The sequence below is a fragment of the Castor canadensis genome, chromosome 4, assembly GCF_047511655.1.
Source record: "Castor canadensis chromosome 4, mCasCan1.hap1v2, whole genome shotgun sequence".
Classification (NCBI taxonomy): Eukaryota; Metazoa; Chordata; class Mammalia; order Rodentia; family Castoridae; genus Castor; species Castor canadensis.
Window position 1 is genome coordinate 150,944,341 of NC_133389.1, and position 20,788 is coordinate 150,965,128.

The 20,788-nt window shown below is 41.2% G+C and overlaps 1 protein-coding gene across 1 annotated transcript; it reads right to left on the bottom strand.

The window, feature by feature from the left end:
• Positions 1-7,770: 7,770 nt before the first annotated feature.
• On the bottom strand, positions 7,771-16,817 carry Clk1 (CDC like kinase 1). The gene is made up of 13 exons (XM_020166867.2): positions 16,659-16,817; positions 15,771-15,931; positions 14,909-15,125; positions 13,836-13,926; positions 13,381-13,447; positions 11,870-11,986; positions 11,614-11,780; positions 10,078-10,172; positions 9,861-9,990; positions 9,248-9,330; positions 8,829-8,908; positions 8,368-8,458; positions 7,771-8,136 (listed from the first exon to the last, which is right to left on the bottom strand). Exons 2-13 carry the CDS (start codon positions 15,929-15,931, stop codon positions 7,993-7,995), a joined length of 1,443 nt encoding a protein of 480 aa, XP_020022456.2. The 5' UTR covers positions 16,659-16,817; the 3' UTR covers positions 7,771-7,992.
• Positions 16,818-20,788: the final 3,971 nt, after the last annotated feature.

Sequence of the window (20,788 nt, forward strand, 5' to 3'; positions counted from 1 at the left end):
TGCCTTTATGCTTATCCATGGTGTGAAAGTTTTTTTGTTGTTTGTTTGTTTTCCTATCAGAGTCCCTAGAAAATCAAGGAAATTCATTTTTTGTGAATTATCCTTCAACAGTGTACGTGTACCTTAGCCCACCATAGGCACCAGGCAAGGCATTTCCCAGTGGCTTTGGAGGGCTTAACAGATTCTTATTTGATTGTAAATGTATCATTAAGTAATCATTTGGGTTCCTTCACATCTGAAGAACTATTGAAAATCCTGTAGACGAATGACGAGTTGTATGCCTAGCCATGGGAAATAGTATTGAAGTTTTGCTGATGAACCCTGTGTACTCAAGTAGGGTGTTTTCAGGAACTGACATAACTATTGGTTGGCTGTACGTGAAGTACAGATTCCAGAGTTACAGTGTACATTATTAAACCATTCAGAATGTTTTGTAAAATTTTCCTCAGATGTATTTATAGGTGCCATGTAAAACAGGTTAATAAGCATTTCTGTGAGGAATCTGTTAAATTGCCTTGCTTGGATTTCTTCATGTTTAGTATTAATCCTTTAGTATCAATGTGAAGTATTCCTTTTCACCAGCCTCTATTGAGGCCTAAAGGTTTAAAATATTAGCATTACAGAGGTTTTCCATAGACTTGATTTAAGTAGAATCTGGAAGATCTGATAAGTGCTTTTTAACTTCAAAATAATTCAATTTATAATTGGCTTTTTTTCTAAGAATTTGAATTATAGTGGATTAATATCTGAACACAATCTTAGGTGTAATTGTTTGGAACTGGTTCAGAAAGGCTTCCTGAGGACTCCTTACTTTCCCCCACTTAAATATGGGCAGTTAGCAGTCTTATGAGAGCTAATCATTTTCAATTTCTGATGCACTCATAATCCTTTTACATTTATTTTAGGGTTATGGTCTCTGTTCTCAAGGAACTGAAAGCATGAGGATACTTTACAGATGTACTGAAATCACTGTCATTTTATAACCCTTAATTGGAGCCTTACAATAAAAGCTCAACTACTAGCCAGACACAGTAGCACATGCTTGTAATCCCAGCACTCAGAGGCTGAGACAGCCTGGGTTACATAGCCTGACCAACCCCCAAAAAACAACCAAAACAAGATGGGTGCAGTGCCTAGAGATGGGAGATTACCTGATAGACCGTCAGAGAGACTGATATGTTTGTGGTTGTGTAAAATGAATTCTTAGGTGCTACAAATTTATCAAATATAATTGAGCTGTTGTAGCTCAGGGAATTCCCATTAAGTAGGGGGATAGGGATGCAACTCAGTGGTAGACCACTTGCCTAGCAAGCATACGTCCCTGGGTTTGATTCCTAGCACTGTGAAAGTAATCTGTACAAAACAAAATAGGAACCAGTTCATACTGATTAATGCTAAGGACAAAAATAGTTTAAACCATTTTAAAAAGCTGAACTTGTAGCTGAACCAAGGCTCACACCTGAATCCTAACTACTTGGGAGGCTGAGACAATCTCAGTTCAAGGACAGCCTCAGCAAATAGTGCTCAAGCCCATAATTTCCAAAATAACCAGAGCAAAATGAACTGGGGGTGTGGCTAAAGCTGCAGAGTGCTTCCTTTGCAAGTACAAAGCCCTGAATTCAAATGCAGTCCCACCAAAAAGAAAAAAAAAATAGCCTGAACTTCTGAATGCTGTGTTTAAAAGTAACTTTTAGAGGTAAAGTTAGAAATAACCTGACCTAATTGAAGCCTCTAACTTTAAAAGGATGTTCTGCCGTCTCTTGACAATTTAAGAATAAATGATGTTCTTGGTAAACACCTCATTTCCATTGCAGTCTGGAATAATGAAGCCTGGTAAGGCAAGTGCTGAATAGTAAAAACTGGATAGCTGGTTACCCAGGTAATTCTTGGCACTCTTAATAACCTCATGTAGAGCCATCCAAGCCAGTAAGATTGCTGCATTCATTGTCTGTGTTCAGCTGTGCAACTTGCTTCTTGTCTACTCTTGAATAAAGTTTCATGAAACTCCTTGTTAATGTAGAGAAAAACTGGCTGTTCAGTTGGCAGTTGTACTTTTAAGCCCTTGGACCTAGACCTTTGTTTTCCCTCTTGTGTTTGTATGGCTCACATATACTTCAAGCTCATCTACATGTGTTCAGAAATGCTGGTGTTCATTCAAAGAATGATCTGTTTAAATCTCCAGAAAACTTTAGCCCATGCATGTAATCAAGTCCTGAACATTGCAACTTGAAAATGACTTGTCTTATAAAAGTCACAGCATCTTACCTTGTTTTGTTTTTTTTTTTTTTTGGTGGTGATACTGGGATTTGAACTTGGGGCTTCCTTGCTAGGCAGGCTACTCTACCCCTTGAGCCATGCCCCCTGCCCCTTACCCAGTTAAGTGATCCACTTTGCCTGCCTCATCTATTCACACACTAGCTAGAACAGTCTAGATGAATGTAGTTTAGCAGTTAAAACTTCTGTCTTCCCCAGAAGGTCCTGCATGATTTTTTTTTTTTTTTGGTGTGTTTGGGGTTTGAACTCAGGACTTCACACTTAAAAGCAGGTGTTCTATAGCTTGAGCCAGATCTCCAGTCCATTTTGCGGTGGTTATTTTGGAGATGGGGTCTCATGAACACAAACCACTATGTTCCCGGATCCATGACGTTTATGGAATGATATTCACTGGGTAATGAACTGTTCTTTGAACCAGAAACCATACCAGCCTGTGTGAAGTACATGGGTCTAGGGAACAGTAATGGAAGCACAATGGCCTGTCACCACTCTAGCAACCCTTATGATACTTTCGAAGTAGAAAATTCTGTTCCCAAGGACAGGAAACATGCACCAGGGACACAGAAAGGATTCCACTACAACTACTGCTTGGTTGGTCACTTAGGTTTGTTTTTTGTATGCCTAGTTAACCACTCCCCAAATAAATGTATTAGGTTGGGAATTTGGCTGACTTATGAGGGGCAAGTCAGACTATTCTAGAGCTCAAAGGATTCACTGGGGCCCCTCCTAAGACAGCTATACCTTGACAGTTACGAGTAATTTCAGCAGTCAGCCTTACATGGGCATGGTGAGCAGGGATTTGATTAGCTTGGAGGGATGAAAGTCTGTTCCTATAAGGAAAACCTATTAACTAGCCCTTCTGGTGTCCAAATGTGTGGGGGTTTTCCCACAGTTCAACTCTGGCAAGTAGCAACTGGGTGTCCTAAAATTCAATTCTGATGCTACCTACCTCTGATATTTTCACTCCTGATTAGCTGGATTACAGGTGTGAACAACTTAAGCAAATTTTTTTTTTTTTTTTTTGGCAGCATTGTGGCGTGAACTCAGGGCTTGCTAGGCAGGTACTCTTAACTGCTTGAGCCATTTCACCACCCCTGTATTTCTTAACTGTAGTACAGCATCACAGTACCCCATTAAGGACGGACATTCTAGACCAGTAGGGTGAGGAAGTGTTAGCAATCTTGACTTAAGGACCAATTGTGGCTGTGGGACTATAGCTTCATTTGCTCATCCTGTTACAAATCAAGGGGCTTTGTATTTTTAAAATGTTACATGCCAGGTGCCAGCTGGAGCAAATAATTTGTGAGACCCTATCTGGGAAAAAAAAAAAAATCACACAAAAAAAGGGAGTTGCTGGAGTGGCTCAAGGTGTAGGCTCTGAGTTCAAGTCCCAGTACCACAAAAAAAAAAAACTACCTAGAGCAAGCAATAATGGAACAGTAAGTTTAATGTAAGACCTAAGTGGGTGGGCTGTTGTAGACTGTTGTTGCTGCCTTATCTTTTCAGGTTTTACCATGATAGTACATACAGGTTCAAGTTCTCCCGACACCCGTATCTTTTTGCTTGAGGGCTTTCTTTGCTGGCCAGAGCCTACTCTCCTGAATATACTATCTGGAAGTGCAAAGAAATAATATCCCTGGTATCAATTCAGAGCAGTGTAAATCAGTGATTGACGGTGTATAAAAACTATTAGTGATTCAGATGAAATAACTTTAAGATGTGTTCTGCATTGTTTCTCAGAGTTGCTAAGTGGCTTTATTTACTGTGTAGCTGAGGCTCCCTCAAGCACATCACTCCTGCCTCCGCCTCCCAAGTGCTGGATGGCGGGTGTGCCACCATGCCCAGCTTCTTCAGTGGTTTTTAAACCCCAGTTACTCATAGTGGTGGTAAAAGACATGTTAAAAATTTTAACCAAGTTGAGCAGGTATTCATAATTCAGCACCAGACTGCACATGGTTCAAAGCTTTACTACATTGTCATGAGGGGAGAACTTTTATAAGGTAGCCAGAAGTTAGTTGGAAGGTTTTTGTTTGTAGTGCTGGAGATCAGACCTAGGGCCTCGTGCATGCTAGGCAGAAGGTGTACCAGTAAGCCCTTCCCCCAGTTATTTTAACAGTGGTGCTTGCTTGTAGACTAAACCATATTTCCTTCTCTGTCTCACTTCTCCCACTCCACCACTGGTGTTTCATGGGATCACATCCCAAATAAACTACCAGCACTCAAACTACTCTCTCAAATAAGCTACTTGCACTCCCTTACTTGTATAAAGGTCTGACCACGGAGAACCCAAATGCAGATTACCTGAGTATACACTTAGGAGTAAGAATGGGTTGGAAGTAGATTATCCATTAAAAAAAGGTCTCTGGGTGCAATGATGTGCACTTGTAATCACAGCTATTCTGGATGCTACAGGAGTTTGAGACCAGCCTGGGCAAGAAAGACCCTGTCTCAAAAAACAAACAGCTGAGTGTAGTGGTACACACCTGTAATCCCACCTATTCCAGAGTTGGAGGTAGGAGGATCTGTTAAGAGGCCAACCCGGGCAAAGGTAGCAAGACCTATTATAAAAAACAAGCTGAGCATGGTAGTACATATCTGTTGTCCCACCAATTCCAGGGGCAGAGGTAGGAGTATCATGGTTTGAGACCAGCCTGAGCAAAGCTGGTCCGAGACCCTATCTGAACACTTAAGAGCAAAAGGACTGGGGGTATAGCTCAAGTGGTAGAGTACTTCCCTAGCAAATGTGAGGCCAAGTTCAATCCCTGGTACCATGAAACAAAAAAACAAAACCCTGGGCATAAAGGCTCTGAAAGGTGCAGAGAAGGCAGAACATCTAGGGTCCTCAGGATCCAAGGGATGACATGGCAGTGTGTCTTCTCTGGGTTCTTTCTGCCTCTTCTATCCTCGACTGGATGCCAGGGAAGCTGGCAATCTGGAAAACACCAACAGGTGAAGATGAAAAAAAGCACCAGTAAACCAGGCACTGGAAGCTCACACCTGTAATCCTAGCTACTTGGGAGGCTGAGATCTGGAGGATTGAGGCTTGAGGTCAACCCAGGGAAATAGTTCATGAGACCCCCCCCATCTCCAAAATATGCAGAGCAAAATGGACTGGAGGTGTGGTTCAAACTGTAGAGTGCCTGCTTTGCAAACTGAGTTCAAACTCCAGTCCTACCCTACTAAAAAGAAAGGCAGATTCACTAGCTACTCCAGAGGAAAGAGATCAGGAGGCTTGTGCCTCAAAGCCAGCTTGGATGACTAGTTTGAGAGACCCTATCCTGAAAATACCCAACACAAAACAGGGCTGGTGGAGTGGCTCAGCAAGTGTGAGGCCGAGCTTAAACTCTAGTTACCTCTGCCAAAGGACCAGGAAAAAGGCAGCCAGGAAAGAAAACTACAGACACTGACTGCTCTACTCCAGCCAAATAGCCCCAAAAACTATGGCTGTACCCCATCCTGTAGCAGTGTGGAGAGCCTAGATTCCTGCCCTCATCAGGATGTAAAATTCCCCAATCCCTAATAGGTGGGGCGGGGGAGGCAAGAAGAAAGCTGCAACTGTCAGTCCCCATCACCGGTAACCAGACACCCCCACCCGAATGTGGCACTGGAAGGCAAGTGGAGAGTCCGAACTTGGGCAGTAACTAGTAACTAGTAATGAGGTAATTCTTCCCCTCCCAGCCTCCACGGTAGCAGAGGTCGGGGGAGTGGGGGCCAGACCTCCCACCCCTGCCCAGCAGGGGTCAACAGAAGCAGAGTGGAGATTCTGGACTGGAACTCCACCCCAGGTGGCAATAACTAAGCAGAACGTTTCTTGTCAGCAGGGTGTCCAAGGCCTTCTCATAACCTAAATGTCCAAGTTTCAATTAACAAAAAGAAAAAAAAAATCACTTGTCACACCTAGAAAATCCCAGTTTGCAAAAAAGCAACTCACTCACACCAATACTGAAATGACAGATCTTGGAATTACCCAATGACTTTTTTTTTGCAGTATAGGGGTCTGGACTTAGGGACTTGTGCTTGCTAGGCAGGTACTCTACCACTGAAGCTATACCACCAGCCCTTTTTTATTTCACCTAAGGTCTTAAGTTTGTTCCCAGGGTTGGCCACTGTCTGCTATCCTCTTAGGTCAATCTCCTACATAGCTGGGATTTCAGGTATGCACCATCATAACAGCTTAAGATGGGGTGGGGGTGGGGGGCTCTTGCTTTTCACCTGCACTGGCCTCAAACTGCAATTTTTACCTCCCCAGTAGCTGGGATTCAAGCCAGACATATAACCTAGATCATAGGCTAGCCCTAGGAATTGTAACACAGGTATTATCCAACCTTTTTTGGCAAAATTTAATGTGGTATTTAGAATTATGAATATAGCATACAATTTATGGCAGTTAGGGTTGTCATTTTACAGGTTGCACATCTTAACTTAGGGCCTAAAAGATTTCAGGGAAATCTGTACATTGAAAATTTTTCCAGTGCTGGGGATTGAACCTAGGGTCTTGCACATGCTAGGCAGATACTTTACCACTGAATTATATCTGCAGCCCAGAATTTGAGACAGGGTCTTGCTATGTGTAGCAGGCTGACCTCTTAACTTCCCATCTTGCCTCAGCCTCCTGAATGCTGGTATTAATAGGTGTACATGGCTCCAATGTAATTAACTACTGGAGCTGGGTTACAGAGTGCTTAGCGTATGTGGGGCCGTGGGTTCTAATTCCAACACCATACCTCACTTCCTAAAAAACCACCTTACAACCTAAATTATTGCATGGGATCGAAATAACAGAGTACCAAATAGGATATGTATGCCCTTGTCCCAGAAGAAATAGCTCATGTAGATATTAGGCTGTGTTCCATTTTTCTCTTTTAATAACATGTATGACTTTGAAATAGCTAATATAATCCTTAGTTTTATAAGGTAAGAGTCAAGCACGGAAACAATGTTGTAAATATACCTATAATAAAGGCTAGGCACTATGGCTCCTAGTGAGACCCTATCTTGAAAAATACCAAATACAGAAAGTGGCTGACAGAGCAGCTCAGTGGCAGAACATCTGCCTAGCAAGCCTAAGGCCCTGAGTTCAATCCCCAGTACCCTCCTACACCCCCACTTTTTTTAAGTACACACCAAAGCCAAAAAAAATGACTAAGGTTTGGGGTGCCACAATTATCAAGCACAAATAAAACAAAAAAATTGCCTCATTATAGGTACCTTGATTATTCAGAAACTTGGCTGCAAAGGATTCTGCAAGTTATTAACCATGAAGGAACAGAGGATCTGAAGTCATTGGTAGAATCCCACTCAGGCAGACCCCCAAATAGCCATACTATACTTTTAACAGGAATAGAGAACAAAACTTTCTTGGCTAACTTCTATTTCTTTGTGACCTTTAATTTGGTTTCATTATCTTAGAGAAGGAAGGCCTAAGTGCAAATTTTCACAATCCACTGAAATGGAAGAAAAACAGTGCCAAAACCAAATTGTACAGATTCATATAAATTTCATAAGCACAAAAGGTTTATTCTGAGTAAATCATTTTATAATTACTGAAAGACATTTGTTACTTTACTGAGCTATGTACTAACGTATCAAATCATCCAAACAAAACAAACATGGCAATACAAAATTTAATTTACAAAGCTATACAAAATAACTTAGTATTTAAAAATTAGACTGATACAGTCTGTAAGATCTCTTTAAGAGAACTATATAATCATACATCTATGTAGCTTTTTTTAGTGGCTGAAAAAAAGGATGCTTTAAGGCTTCTTTGACAGTAATTCTTCTGACTGGATCATATTCCAACATCTTTTGAATGAGGTCAAAGAGAAGCTCATGTTCAGCATCCTGAGAAAGCATAAATTCCTGAAAAGAAAAGAGAAATAACATTCCATAGGCTTTCCTACCATCATTTACTATATTTTATTTCTCCATCACAAAAACAGAAGGGAACTGGGGGGTTAGAGCTTATCAGGTGAACGCAACGTCCTAGGTTCAATACCCGGGACCAAAAAACCACCCCTAAAAAAAACAAACAAACCAGAGGGTACAACTCAAGGTCTTAAATCATTTAAGCAATAACCCACCCAGGCTTACCTTCAGAGGCTTACAGCGCCGTGAAACATATCTGCCAGCAGAACTGTGTTCATCCCAATCTAACTGGTCATGATGAAAATATTTACGTTTCCTAAAAACAAGTCAATATCCATTCATGTTTATAATGTTGACACCTAATGCTTAAAACACCTAGCAAAGGTGACTGGTTGCATCAATTATTTTTTTAGGTTAAAGAACAATGCTTTTCTAGAAAGTTAAAAGGCAGCAAAAGTAAGCTATCCATTTCCTATCTACTTAAACTCAAGAAGCACTAGTTGCGTAAAAATCCTTTTTATCTTTGAGAGTGTTTCACTATGTACCCTAAGCTGGTTTGCAACTCTCAATCCTCTGGGTCAGCTGCCCAGTGCTGGAATAACAAGTGTGCACCACCATGTACAGTTTATTATAAAATTCTAATCAGAACACAGAACTAAGTAGTACCAAAGATGACACTAACATACCTGGTTTTCTGTATCATATGTTTTGGTAGAGGTCCAAGAATCCTTTCCATCATTGCTAAGTGCTCCTTACTATCATGTGTCTGAAGTAAAAATAAAAACAACTTGTTAATAACTCACTCTGCTTATGCACTGTGTTTCATTCTCATGCAAAAGCAGTGCTAACTTTCTAGGGCACAGGTGATTAAGAGTCACAAGGAAAGCAACTGTCAAGATGACCCATTTCTCAGCAAATTGAGGACAACAAAAACTATTAAATCTTGCATTAAAAAATTATGTAATTTTTATTTCTTTATGCTCATCTATAATGAATAATCTGTGAGAAAAAAAAAAGCTACGGAAATGTATACACTTTTAAAGCATTCATTCACGTAGGGCACTTTTATTGTGGAAAGTCACTGAAACAGATTATTGTCACTTACTGGAAATACTGTAAATCCAAGATAGTACTCAATAAGAATACAGCCTATACTCCACACATCACATGGTTGGGACCACCCTAGGGCTGCAAACCAAAGCACAGTGTTAGGTAGAAAACATCAGTATTTCTTAATTAATAAAAGTTAACAAGAACACTTTCTTGAACATATAATGCACGAACTGGGAGGAGTCCTAAAGGAATCAAAGTTAAATGCAACACAGTAGTGCTGCAGATTAAGAATTAATCGCTACAGACATGGCTCAAATGATAGTGCCTGCACAGTAATTTTGAGGCCGTAACTTCCAACTCCAGTACTGCCAAAAAATAAGGGGCTTTGGAGACATCTGGGTTAAAGTCTGAACTCTAGCTCCACTTTGGGAAAATTCTGTATTCTAAGCCTCAATGTCCTAATCTATAAAATAAAGCTAAGTCTCTGGGATACAATATATATTAAATAATTGTATTGGGCTGGTGGAGTGGATTAAGTGGTTCAGTGCCTGCCTAGCAAGTATGAGGCCCTGAGGTCAAACCCCAGTACTGCCAAAAAAAAAAAAACCCAAAACAAAACCATAAAGAAATGTAGGTTTTTCAACGCCTACTTAGTAAATACTAACCTAAAATAACTTCAGGTGCTCTGTAATGTCTTGTAGATACCAATGTACTGTGATGTTCGTCGTCATATGTTGCACTTCCAAAGTCTACAACTTTAATATCTGGATTTATCAGGGTACGTTCATCTCGTTTCTGAAAATCATAAATGATGGTTATGAAGACAAAATACTAAATCATAAATTATTCATTTGAGAACTCTGAAGATAATTGAAAACTTACCATTTTGGGATTATATGCCTCTGTGTAGTCAGACTGTACAAACAAGATGTTTTCAGGCTTTAAGTCTGTATGAGTCAATTTATTACTGTGCAAAACTGAAAAATGAAACAGAAAAGATTGCTGCAAACTGAAAATAAAATAAAAAAAGGACCAGGCATGGTAGTGCCCACCTCTTGGGAGGCAAAGGCACAAAGATCGCCAGGCTGGCTGCACAGTGAGAACCCGGTCTCAAAAGACCAAGAAACAAAGCAACTCCCAAAATCCTACAAATGAACACCTCTTGATGCTCCCCTAGTAACATCAATCTTGTAGAAAATCACCAGGTACTAAAGCCTGCTACCCTCCTGAAAAATTCCACAAGTGCTACATGGCTGTAATCCCAACAACTCATGAGGCAGAGGGAGAAGGATAATGTTTGAGGCCAGCCTTGGCTACAATGAGACCCTGTCTTGAAAAACTTACCAAAGTCCACTTACAACTAATTACACATTATGGACCAAGAGCTTGTAATCAACTAAATCTTATTTCCTATCTACTTTTTTTTTTGAGACAGGGTCTATATAATCCAGGCTTTCCTTGTGGATGGATCCTCCTGAGTAGCACCCTGCTTTAATACACTATTCCCTTTTCACTTTTTAAAATTTTTTTGAGTCAGGTTTCAGTACGTCACCCAGCTAAGCCAGAACTCCTGGGCTCCAGTGATCTGCCTGCCTCAGTCTACCAAGTACCTGGAACTACAGGTGCAATGCTGCATCCTGCTCCCCATTTTACTTATTTTTGGCAGTACTAGGGTTTGAACTCAGGCCTTCACACTTGCTAGGCTGGTCCTCTACCACTTGAGTCACTCCACCAGCCGTCTTTTTTGTTGTTAGGTATTTTCAAGATAGGGTCTCAAATGATTTGCCTGGGCTTGCTTAAAACTGATATCCTGATCTCTGCCTCCTGAATAGCTAGGACTACAGGTGTGAGTTTTTAACTGACAAAAATTGCCTAGATTTATGGTTTACATGCTTAATATGTGTACACTGTGAAATGGCTGAACTAAGCAAATTAGTTTTTACATACTTCACATACTTTTTTTGTGATAAAACTTGAAATAATCATACCAATTTTGAAGTCTGTAACATAATTACTTTTTGGTGCTGGGGGTTAAACCCAGCTAAACTCCCAGTTGTATAGTATATTAGCAACTATAGTCAACATGACTAGAGCCTTTTCCTCTGTATTAATTGAAGTTTTCTAGTCTTTGGCCAACATCCAACATCTTCCCAATCCTCCCACCATAAATGCATACCCAGGGACCAGCGCCTACAAGGCAGACACCCTACTACTGGGCTATGGCTATGCTCAAGCCAAGCTTCTAAGTCTTGTGTTAGTTCCTATCTTTTTTCTTTTGTGATACTGGGGCTCAACCCACATCTCATGTGCTAAACCATTGGGCTATATCCCCAGACTCGCTAGGCTCCCTTTTTTAAAGATCCAAGTTAAGTCTGGCATTAATTTCAAACTCAAGTTTTGGAAGATATCTGAACTTACAATTCACAGATCTGCATATCTGATATGCCATCTTCCTGATGTGATCCAGTCGAAATGGAAGAAAACCATTTTCCTTAATGAAGTCGTAAGTGCTAAGTCCCAGTAGTTCAAAAACAATGCAAATGTGACCATGATGCTCAAACCACTCCAACATCTGGACACAGCGGCTATTAACACATGAAAAATAACTTGAGTTCAGCTTCTCACAATTCAAATCTACCTAAGGCTATTTTCCAAGTACTAATTTGATACTTACAAAGTACTGTGGGGATCTGTTGTATTTAAATGTTCCAGAACTTGAATTTCTGAGCGAGCAGCTTCACAGTATCTATCCACATTTTTAACTATTTTTACTGCTACATGTCTACCTCCCCTGTCAGAAAGAATCAAAATTAAATAATGATATATATGGTACCAACTCGTTTTCTGTTTCTTATCAAACTGTACTACTTTTACTCTGATCCATCCTGTTTGTTTCTTAAATTTATGTTTATCTTTTGGGTAATTACAAGTCAATGTAAGCAACTATAGTGACCTTAGACTACAGTATTATCAGTAATGCCAACATCTTGAACATAAACTTCATCAGATCACCACCCACATGAGTTACCATTTGGTCCTTTGACCAAACAATGTGTGACCCATTAACTACCTCAATTTGCATTCCAACTAAGACTAAAAAACAAACATACACATAATTTTTTCCTACAGTATGTGACACTGAACTATCTCATCTTCCTTTGGGTCCAGGTTATCAGAAAAGTTGGAATATAGTGGTAGCAAGAGTGCTAGGTCTCAAAATTTTACCAACAGGAAGCAGCCTCCTCAAATAACTCATTTAGAAAAGTTTTGCAATTCAGAAGGGGGGGAGGAAATCAATAAGGGAACAGAAAAGGTAGAAGAAAAATTTACACCATCTTAAACACTGTAAGCACATGTGATTTCTAGAACTGGGGTGGGTGGGAGAAATTTTAATGAGTAATTTGATGGGCCTAGATAATTTAACTTATGACACCAATCTAAAAGAGTTATCAGCCCTGGCTGTGTTATCAGGAAGAACCATGACACTTAAAGTTTAGACTCCTGGGTAACTAACCTGAAAAGATTGAGAGTAAGCAAAGTTCCCTGGTATAAAACCAAGGCTGAGTTCAAACCCCAGTACTGTCAAAAAACAAAAACCACCCAAAGCTAAGAAAACTGGAAAACTGACCCAATGACTGGAGAATTAAAAACAAAACATCTGTAACTATACCCGGTGGGAAATCAGAAAAACACTTCTCAAAAAAGAAAGAAAACAAAATAAAAAAAAACCTAGGGCTGGAGGTGTGGCTCAAGTGGTAGAGACTTGCCTTGCAAACAGGAAGCCCTGAGTTCAAACCCCAGTACCACCAAAAAACAAAACAAACCAAAAATCTACTATGGTAGGGCATCACGTAATTGAAATATGAAGAAGGCTGAGGCAGGAGGATTACAAGTTCAACGCCAGTCAGGACTATACACCAAAACCCTGTTCAAAATAAAAGGATACAAGCATACACACCCTGCCACCCTTTGGTGGATTAACCCCAAAGTCTTTTGAATTACAGCACAGTCCAAAAGTTGCACTGCATATCCTATCTATTCACTGCCATTTAAAAAAGACAAAAGGCAAGGCAAGTACCTTTACCTTTAACTGGGAGTGTTTCATACATTCAGATTGGAAGGGTATAAAGATATAAGCTAAACATCCTATACTAACAACTTCAAGTGTAATCCAAGTAAACTTACGCTTTAAGATCGATGCATTCCACGACTTTCCCAAAAGCTCCTTCACCTAAAGTATCAACAATTTCATCTAAAAAAGAGAAATAATTTTGTCACACCAGAAGTGGGAACAATGCACTTATAATAAATGCTATCAATGCAGATTATTCTACAAATTTCCTTATTGCTAGGTATTTATCTTATTGGTCAACACCATCAAAAAACATACAACTATTCTTAGGTCTAATTTCATTCTTAGGCTAATTTCATTAACTTCATTTACTGTTCTGGAAGTTCTGTATAACAAACATTAAAATTCTAAAGAACCAAAAACACAATCCCCCCACCAAAAGAATGGAAAAACAAAATAAAACAAAACAAAAAATAGAGAAAGAAAAAAAGATTTTCAAATCCCTGCAATCTTAATCTATATATAATGTTATCTGAAAAGTTAATAAGTGTTGAAAAATATTCTATACATCTTGCACTTAGTACGTCTCCACTCTGACAGATCAGGTGACCCTCCTCATCATCCTCTACACTCCTGGTTCTTTTCCTTCGGTGACTCTTCTGGAAACGTCAAGTGGGCGGCACCAAGATCATCCAGCCAATCAATATACCCGAGTGAATTCAGGGCAGAATACGAAATTCATTCAGCGGGGAGATATTCAGGCATTCAGATACACGCCAGGCCACAAACGGTTGGCAGGAGCAATTTCAAATTCAGTCCCCAGAAATTCACAGGGCACATAGTTTATGTTAACAGGAGAAAAACATGGCAAGGAACAGATTTTCAGATAAGATACTCAAAGTGGTAAGGCAACAAAACATAAATACAATTGTTTTTCTTAAAAAAAAAAAATGCTTAGCTGTAGCATTCACTGAAACATAATTTTAAGTTTCTCGTGTCCTAATTTAATGCTGCAAATTGTAGATGTAATATTTACTTGTCAAAGTAGACTGTGGCCAAATTAAAATTTCCTAGCTAATGTAAGAAAACAAATATTAAGACAGTAAATAAAATCACATTCCTAATTTGGGGAAGAAAAAAGATTTGGTATACTATAGCATTTAAAAAGTCATCTGAGCTGATTTCAAAATTAATACATAACCCACAAAGTTCAAATCTGTTGTAGTTTGCTTAATGAAAAAAGGATTAGAGAACATGCTTTGTTAGAACAAAAAGACATAACTAATCCTCAATCATACAAACATAAAAATTACTGTCCTGTTTTTTGTGATAATGCTTTTGTACTAAGTCAGATTTCTTGAACCATTAAGAAAACCTTTCAGTATATCTTGTAATCATTTTTACTAAGCTCTACTATTCAGAGTGACAATTAATAGCCAACCAGTAAATTAAAATCTATTTTTACAGAATTATGTACTGTTTCATGAATTACCTATCTAATATACAAACACAGAAAGAATGCTGCAAGTTAAAGTTGAGATGACTTTATCTTAAACAGAATTTTTCAAATAAACACAAATGCAAGTTTTCCTTTTTCACATGAAAAATAAAACTTCCAAAATATTTTAAAAGTACTCATACCCCATGTGAGCGATGATGTGAAGTTCTGTGTTTTCTTTTATAACTACTTCCTCCACTTCTGCCAGAGGACTTGCTACTATGGTTCTGATATCTGCTTTCATGGTCTCCATGGCCATGTCCTGGTTCACACCCTTGACTGTAGTCATTTCGGTACTCATCAATGTAGCGCCGACTATGATACTCTTTCTCAATGATAGATCTGCTTTCCAAGTAATAGCTAGAGAAGAAAAATTATTTCTTTTGTTTAATAATAGTATCATCCATTGCCATCGCCAAGCTCTCAGTAACTCTCTTTTTTATTTTAGGGTTGGGGAATGACCTCCAAGGCCTTTGCATACAAAGCAGGTGCTCTACCACCCTGCAGGTAATCCTAGCTACTGGGGAGATCCGTAGAAAGATGAGTTTGATGCCAGTCAGGGCAAAAATAGGAAGACCCCATCTCAAACAATAGACAATAGACAGGATGTAGTGGCATTGCATGGATGATCCCAGCGAAGGGAGAGGCCGTAGGATGCTGTTCTGAGGCTGGCCCAAGGCAATAAAGCAAGACCCTATCTGAAAAACAAAACAAGAGTCTGCCTAGTAAGTGCCAGGCCCCAAGTTCAAATCCCAGAACTGACCCAAAAAAGCACTTAAGTGCTTGTGAAGAGTTTATGCCTCAGTTCCCCAAGCACACCATTTTCACACACTCTCTCATGGGAAACAAAGTTATGACCATCACAATTACTTAAGTGGTACTAGTTTTTTTGGCAGTTCTGGGGATGGAACCCAGGGCCTCCCGCTTTGCTAGGCAAGCATTTTACCTCTGAGCTGTACCCAGGCTCACATCTATCTTTACACTGAGACGCCTGACCCGTCTTACCTATCCGATGTCTTAGAGGGATTGTATCTGCAGCGCTTGTGCTCCCGAGCACTGCTGTGCGATCGCTTCTTTCTTTTATGACTGCTGCTGCTTCTCCATTTTCCACGATCCCAGTCTTTTTCATCCCAGTCCGGGCAGTAGGTTCTCTTTGAGTGCCTCATCTACACGAACGACAAGACTTTGCCAGTTAAAAGTGAATCCACCGTAGTTTCAAGTTCAGAAACTGTTGTCATCTGATGTGAAATCAAGGATAAATGACTTCACTACTTTACTCATAGGTATTCTGCAAGGTCCACGTCACGCCCAGATTTGTTGGAAACGGGAGAAGAGAGGAGAGGGAGCTTACTAATTCTGGTAAAATTTGACCCCTGTCCTGTCCCCAGGAAAACGAGTATTAGGAACCAGCTCCGACCCAAATGCTTTTCCTCAACTGCCCTCACAACGCCGGGGCGCTCCAGTGGTTATCCGGGTCGGCTGGGCGGGTGGGGCGCACCTGTAGTCCCAGCCACTCCATGGGTGAGCCCGGCCGACAGGAAGCGCGCTCCCTCCCCCAGCCAAGGTGTTTGCGAACATTCCAGAATCCGCGCCAACACCGCCCCTACAGGCCGCAGCGCCTTTGGCACCCGCCCCGCCGCCATCTTAGAGCTCGGTGGCCGACAACATGGCGCCCGGCCCGGCCGCCAGTGGGCTGAGCGCCCCGCGCGTCGAACCCGTCCCCACGGGCTCGCCGGCGGGGCTCGGCGGGGCCGGCAAGCGCGCCGCCTTTGCAACGCTCGCGGTGCGTGGAGGCGGCAGCGCAGGGCCCGACAACAGCTAGCAAAGGCAGGCAAGCATTAGACAGCGCCAGGCACAAAAAGGGACCCGAAGCTGCTCCCTGCTGCACCTTACCGTCCTGCTAAGACTCCAACCCCAGGGAGACGAAACCTGGACGCGGCCTTCCGAAGCGCACAACTCACGGCAAGGGCACCACAGCAAAATGGAGCTGACAGCCCAGCGGCGCGACTCGCGAAAAACACTGCTGACGTCGCAGCGCGTCTCCGCCCGGGGGCGGGGCCGGCGCGCAGCCCGCCCTGTGCGCGCGCAGCCCTGTGCGCGCGCAGCCGCGCTCGCGAACTGAGGGAACCCTGCGGAAAGAAGGAAGCTGGTGGGTGCCGGTGGCTGTTTTGACCATGGCTCCTGCAGAATCCGAGAAAACAGTGCAGCTATTGTGGACAAGGGTTTCCTCCACGCTCACTGGAAACTGAATCCGTGTATGTTAGGGACGAGAAAACGTGAGAGAAATCCTACTTGCGACTAAAACCAAGTTTTAGGCCCCAGGCCCAAGTGTAGGAATTTCCCCCTGCCAGTTCTGCCACTTATCCCTCTATGCCACGTGGAACAGTAGTATTGAAGAGCAGATGTTAGAAATATCTTCAAGATACTGGGATATTACAAGAGAGACGACATTACCCAGAAGTCAGTGGGCAAGGCAAACTTTACTTCTGCATGAGGTTTGCACACCAGAGAGTCTGGGAAGCAAGCACCCTGGGTGGGAAGTCCGCAGGGGTTTTAACCTGACACCATGCTGTCCCTCCCCTGCCCGTTGATTGGGCAGGTTTGGGGTTCACAGTCTACGTAGTTGGCTTATCAGCAGGAGGCTTTGGGAACAAAGTCGTTTTTAAAATTTCAGGGAAGCAACAACTTTTTGGTTATCAGCTCCGGAACCAGGATGTCTAGCGGAATTCTTGCCCCTACCCAGCTGAGGATAACACCCTTTGTTCATAATATAAACTTTTATCATATTAAGCTGAGTCCATGAAACGAGCGTTTGGGAAGCGAGTAAGGAGGTTACTACTAGTTAAAATCTGACAGAAAAGACCCGACCAAAGCTGACAAAGGTTTATTACTCATTGCCTGCGAGGGAGGATGCAAAGCAAGCACTAAAGTCCATCTTGGGAGCGTAAACATGGGCTTTAGGTTTAAGCAGAGAAAGAATTAGGACAAGGGTGAGAGGCATGCCTGGTTTAATAGTCCCAGTGAAGGCATGGCTTAGTTTGGTGAGGGCTTCCAGGCACCTGTCACCACCCAAGGGCAGATGCCTGGTCAAGATAAGCCAGTCATTGTAGTCTCCCTGGTGGTCAGGTGGTCTCTTCTTTTCTTGGGGGGCAGTTTCCTCCATCCCTCCTTGTAAAGTTATTATAGATCAGTCCTGTCCTTCCTGGATTTCAAGATGAGTGGCTCAGAGAAAAGACAGAGATGCCAAGCTTTTTCCTAAGCCCAAGCAAAGAGTCAGTGCTCTTTTGCAAAAGCAGTTTCTAAGTACATGTTGCATGGCCATTAAAACAAAGCTTTAAACGTACTACACCATTATCAAATAGCTCTGAGTTAGTAATTGGTTTGGGCTTTTGCTAAGTCTGTGACCTATTTAAAACTGGTTTTAAATGGCAGGGATCACATGTACTGAAAGTGTATAGGAAAGATTACTCCAAGGTTTTACAAGTTGAAGAAATGAGTGAACAGGAACCTGGAGGTGGGAAATGGGAGCTTTAATCATTTAAGCAGTAGTTCATCTTAAGGGAGTCCTCTGCAGTGTTGAGGCAAAGTGAACTGTAAAAGTGTGCTAAAGAAAAATGAGTGGACATTGTTTTGGACTGAGTTCCTGCAAGAGGCCTATCAGACCAAACCAAACCAAAATAGTCATTTAGGCTAAATGGCAAATCATAAAACTGACAGCAATGGCAACACCATTGGGTCTTGCCAACCTACTTTACATTGACTCTACTTTGCAAATTGTCCCTGGTAAAGCTGCTTTATTTCTCCATTTGCCCAGTGTTGTTAATGCTAAGGAAAACCACTTTTGAATGACTAATACAGTAACTAATGGAGTCAACTATTGCAGGAAAAGGAATTAGATAAACACTGATCCTAAGACTTTCTAATCAGTAATCTGTGTTTACTTTTCAGAGCCTGGGATATTACACACTTCATATAACATGACATGTGGGCCAAGGATTTGTTAGTCTTTTTAAATTAAAGGTAGAATAATGTTTAACTTGTAGACAAATAGTGTGTTCATCTAAGGACTTATAAGGACTGGCCTAGAAGATGAAAATTCATTACTATCTCAAGGATATTCCAGCAGAGAAAACAGACTGGATAACAAGACCCTGTTCAGCACATAGCTTTCCTGTCCACAGTCCCCTACACTTCCTTTTCTCCCAATAAGAGTGAGCTCCCTAAGATGGTCTGTTTTGGGGACATGCCTTTGCCCTATCCTATAGGGTGCTGCCCCTGTTCAAACTGGTTTTCTTCCCACCTACTCTTGGTTTCCTAATATAGGCTTTAGAGAGGTAAACAAACCCTCATGAGTCCAGTAAAACAGATCAAAAAACTTACTAGTTATTTTGAGAACAGGGTATTTCAGTCTACCTGAGTTTGGGTAATAGGGAAGTATAGCTTGTTTTAACCCTGAGAGAGTAACCTCAGGTTAACCAATCAACCTTTTAGCTATTTTCTTGTTCCCACCTCACAACTGGACTATTTCCCTATTGCCACTATTTTCTTATTGCCCAATGAGAGTTCTTTTTGTAGAATGGAAGTTTTCACAATTTTTTTTTCTTTGCAGTGCTGGGGTTTGAACTCAGAGCATACACCTTGAGCCACTCCACCAGCCCTTTTTTTCGAGATAGAGTCCCCAATCCTCCTGCTCTCTGCCTCCTCAGTAGCTAGGATTACAGGTGTGAGCCACCAGTGCCAGGTTAATAATTCTTAAATTTTGAATAAAGGCCAATTAGATCTGTAACTAGATTTGTTGTGATTTTGCCCTTTTACAAGGGGAAATTGGAAGATATGGAGAAGGGAGAAGAGTATCAGTAACAATCTTTGAACAATAACAATCACTTGATCCTGTCTCTACACCTCCTTTACTTTGTCACTTAAAAAAAAAATCCTCATTTATTCCTTCTAAATTTAGTGGAAATCACTAAATTTGAAATCACCATATATGGGGACTGGGGATATAGTTCAGTGGTAGAGTGCTTGGAGGCCCAAGTTCAAAGCCCAATACTGCCAAAAAGAAAACAAATCCAGCTATTATGAAGTATAATTTTAATGGCCTGCCTCATACTTCTAAAGATTAAAGTGCATATTTGGGCAAGAGGGCAATGTAGATCATCAACCCTGTATAGATGCAAATATTGTAGGGTAAAGCTGATGACGGATGTAACTTCTCAAAATTGATTTTTTTTTCCTTTTTTTGTGCTGTTGGGGTTCAAACACAGGATTTTGCACATGCTAGGCAAACACTACCACCGAGCTATGTATACATCCCTTACTTTTGTGAGACAGGGTATCACTATATAACCCAGGCTGGCCTATAACTCATTTTTGTTTTTTAGGGGGTAGAGACTAGGACTTTGAACTCAGGGCTTTGAGCTTACAAAACAGGCACTCTACCTCTTGAGATACACCACCAGTCAATTTTGCTGTACATATTTTGCAGATGGGTTCTCTCAAACTATTTGCCTGGGCTGGCCTTGATCCTCGATCCTCCATCCTCCGGATCTTGGCCTCCCAAGTAGCGGGGATTACAGGCATGAGCCACTAGTGCCTGGCTAGAAAATTTTTTCTTAACAGGCAAGACAGTAAATGGGCTTGTAGGCCATTTGGTCTCTTATCACAGCTAATCAATACTGCTGTTATAAAGGACCAGGAATAAGAGACAACATGTAAACAACTCAGCATGTACAAAAAAGCCAGAAGGCTGTGGTTTGCCATTCAACCTTTGGTCTAGATAAGAAACTATACTGCTTTCTTTATAAACAGGAGAGAATAGGTGATAACTAACATTTTAATTTCTTAGAAATTATACTTGCTGCCAATTAATTCAGAAAAGAGAATGTTAATCACCCAGTCACTAACATAATCAGTGTGAACCAGTCAGCTTATGCAGATAGAACATTCTGGGCCTTGATCTTTGTAGTGCCTACACTGGGCCCAAGGTGGACAACCAGTATATGTCCCTATCTGTGCTATCTTTA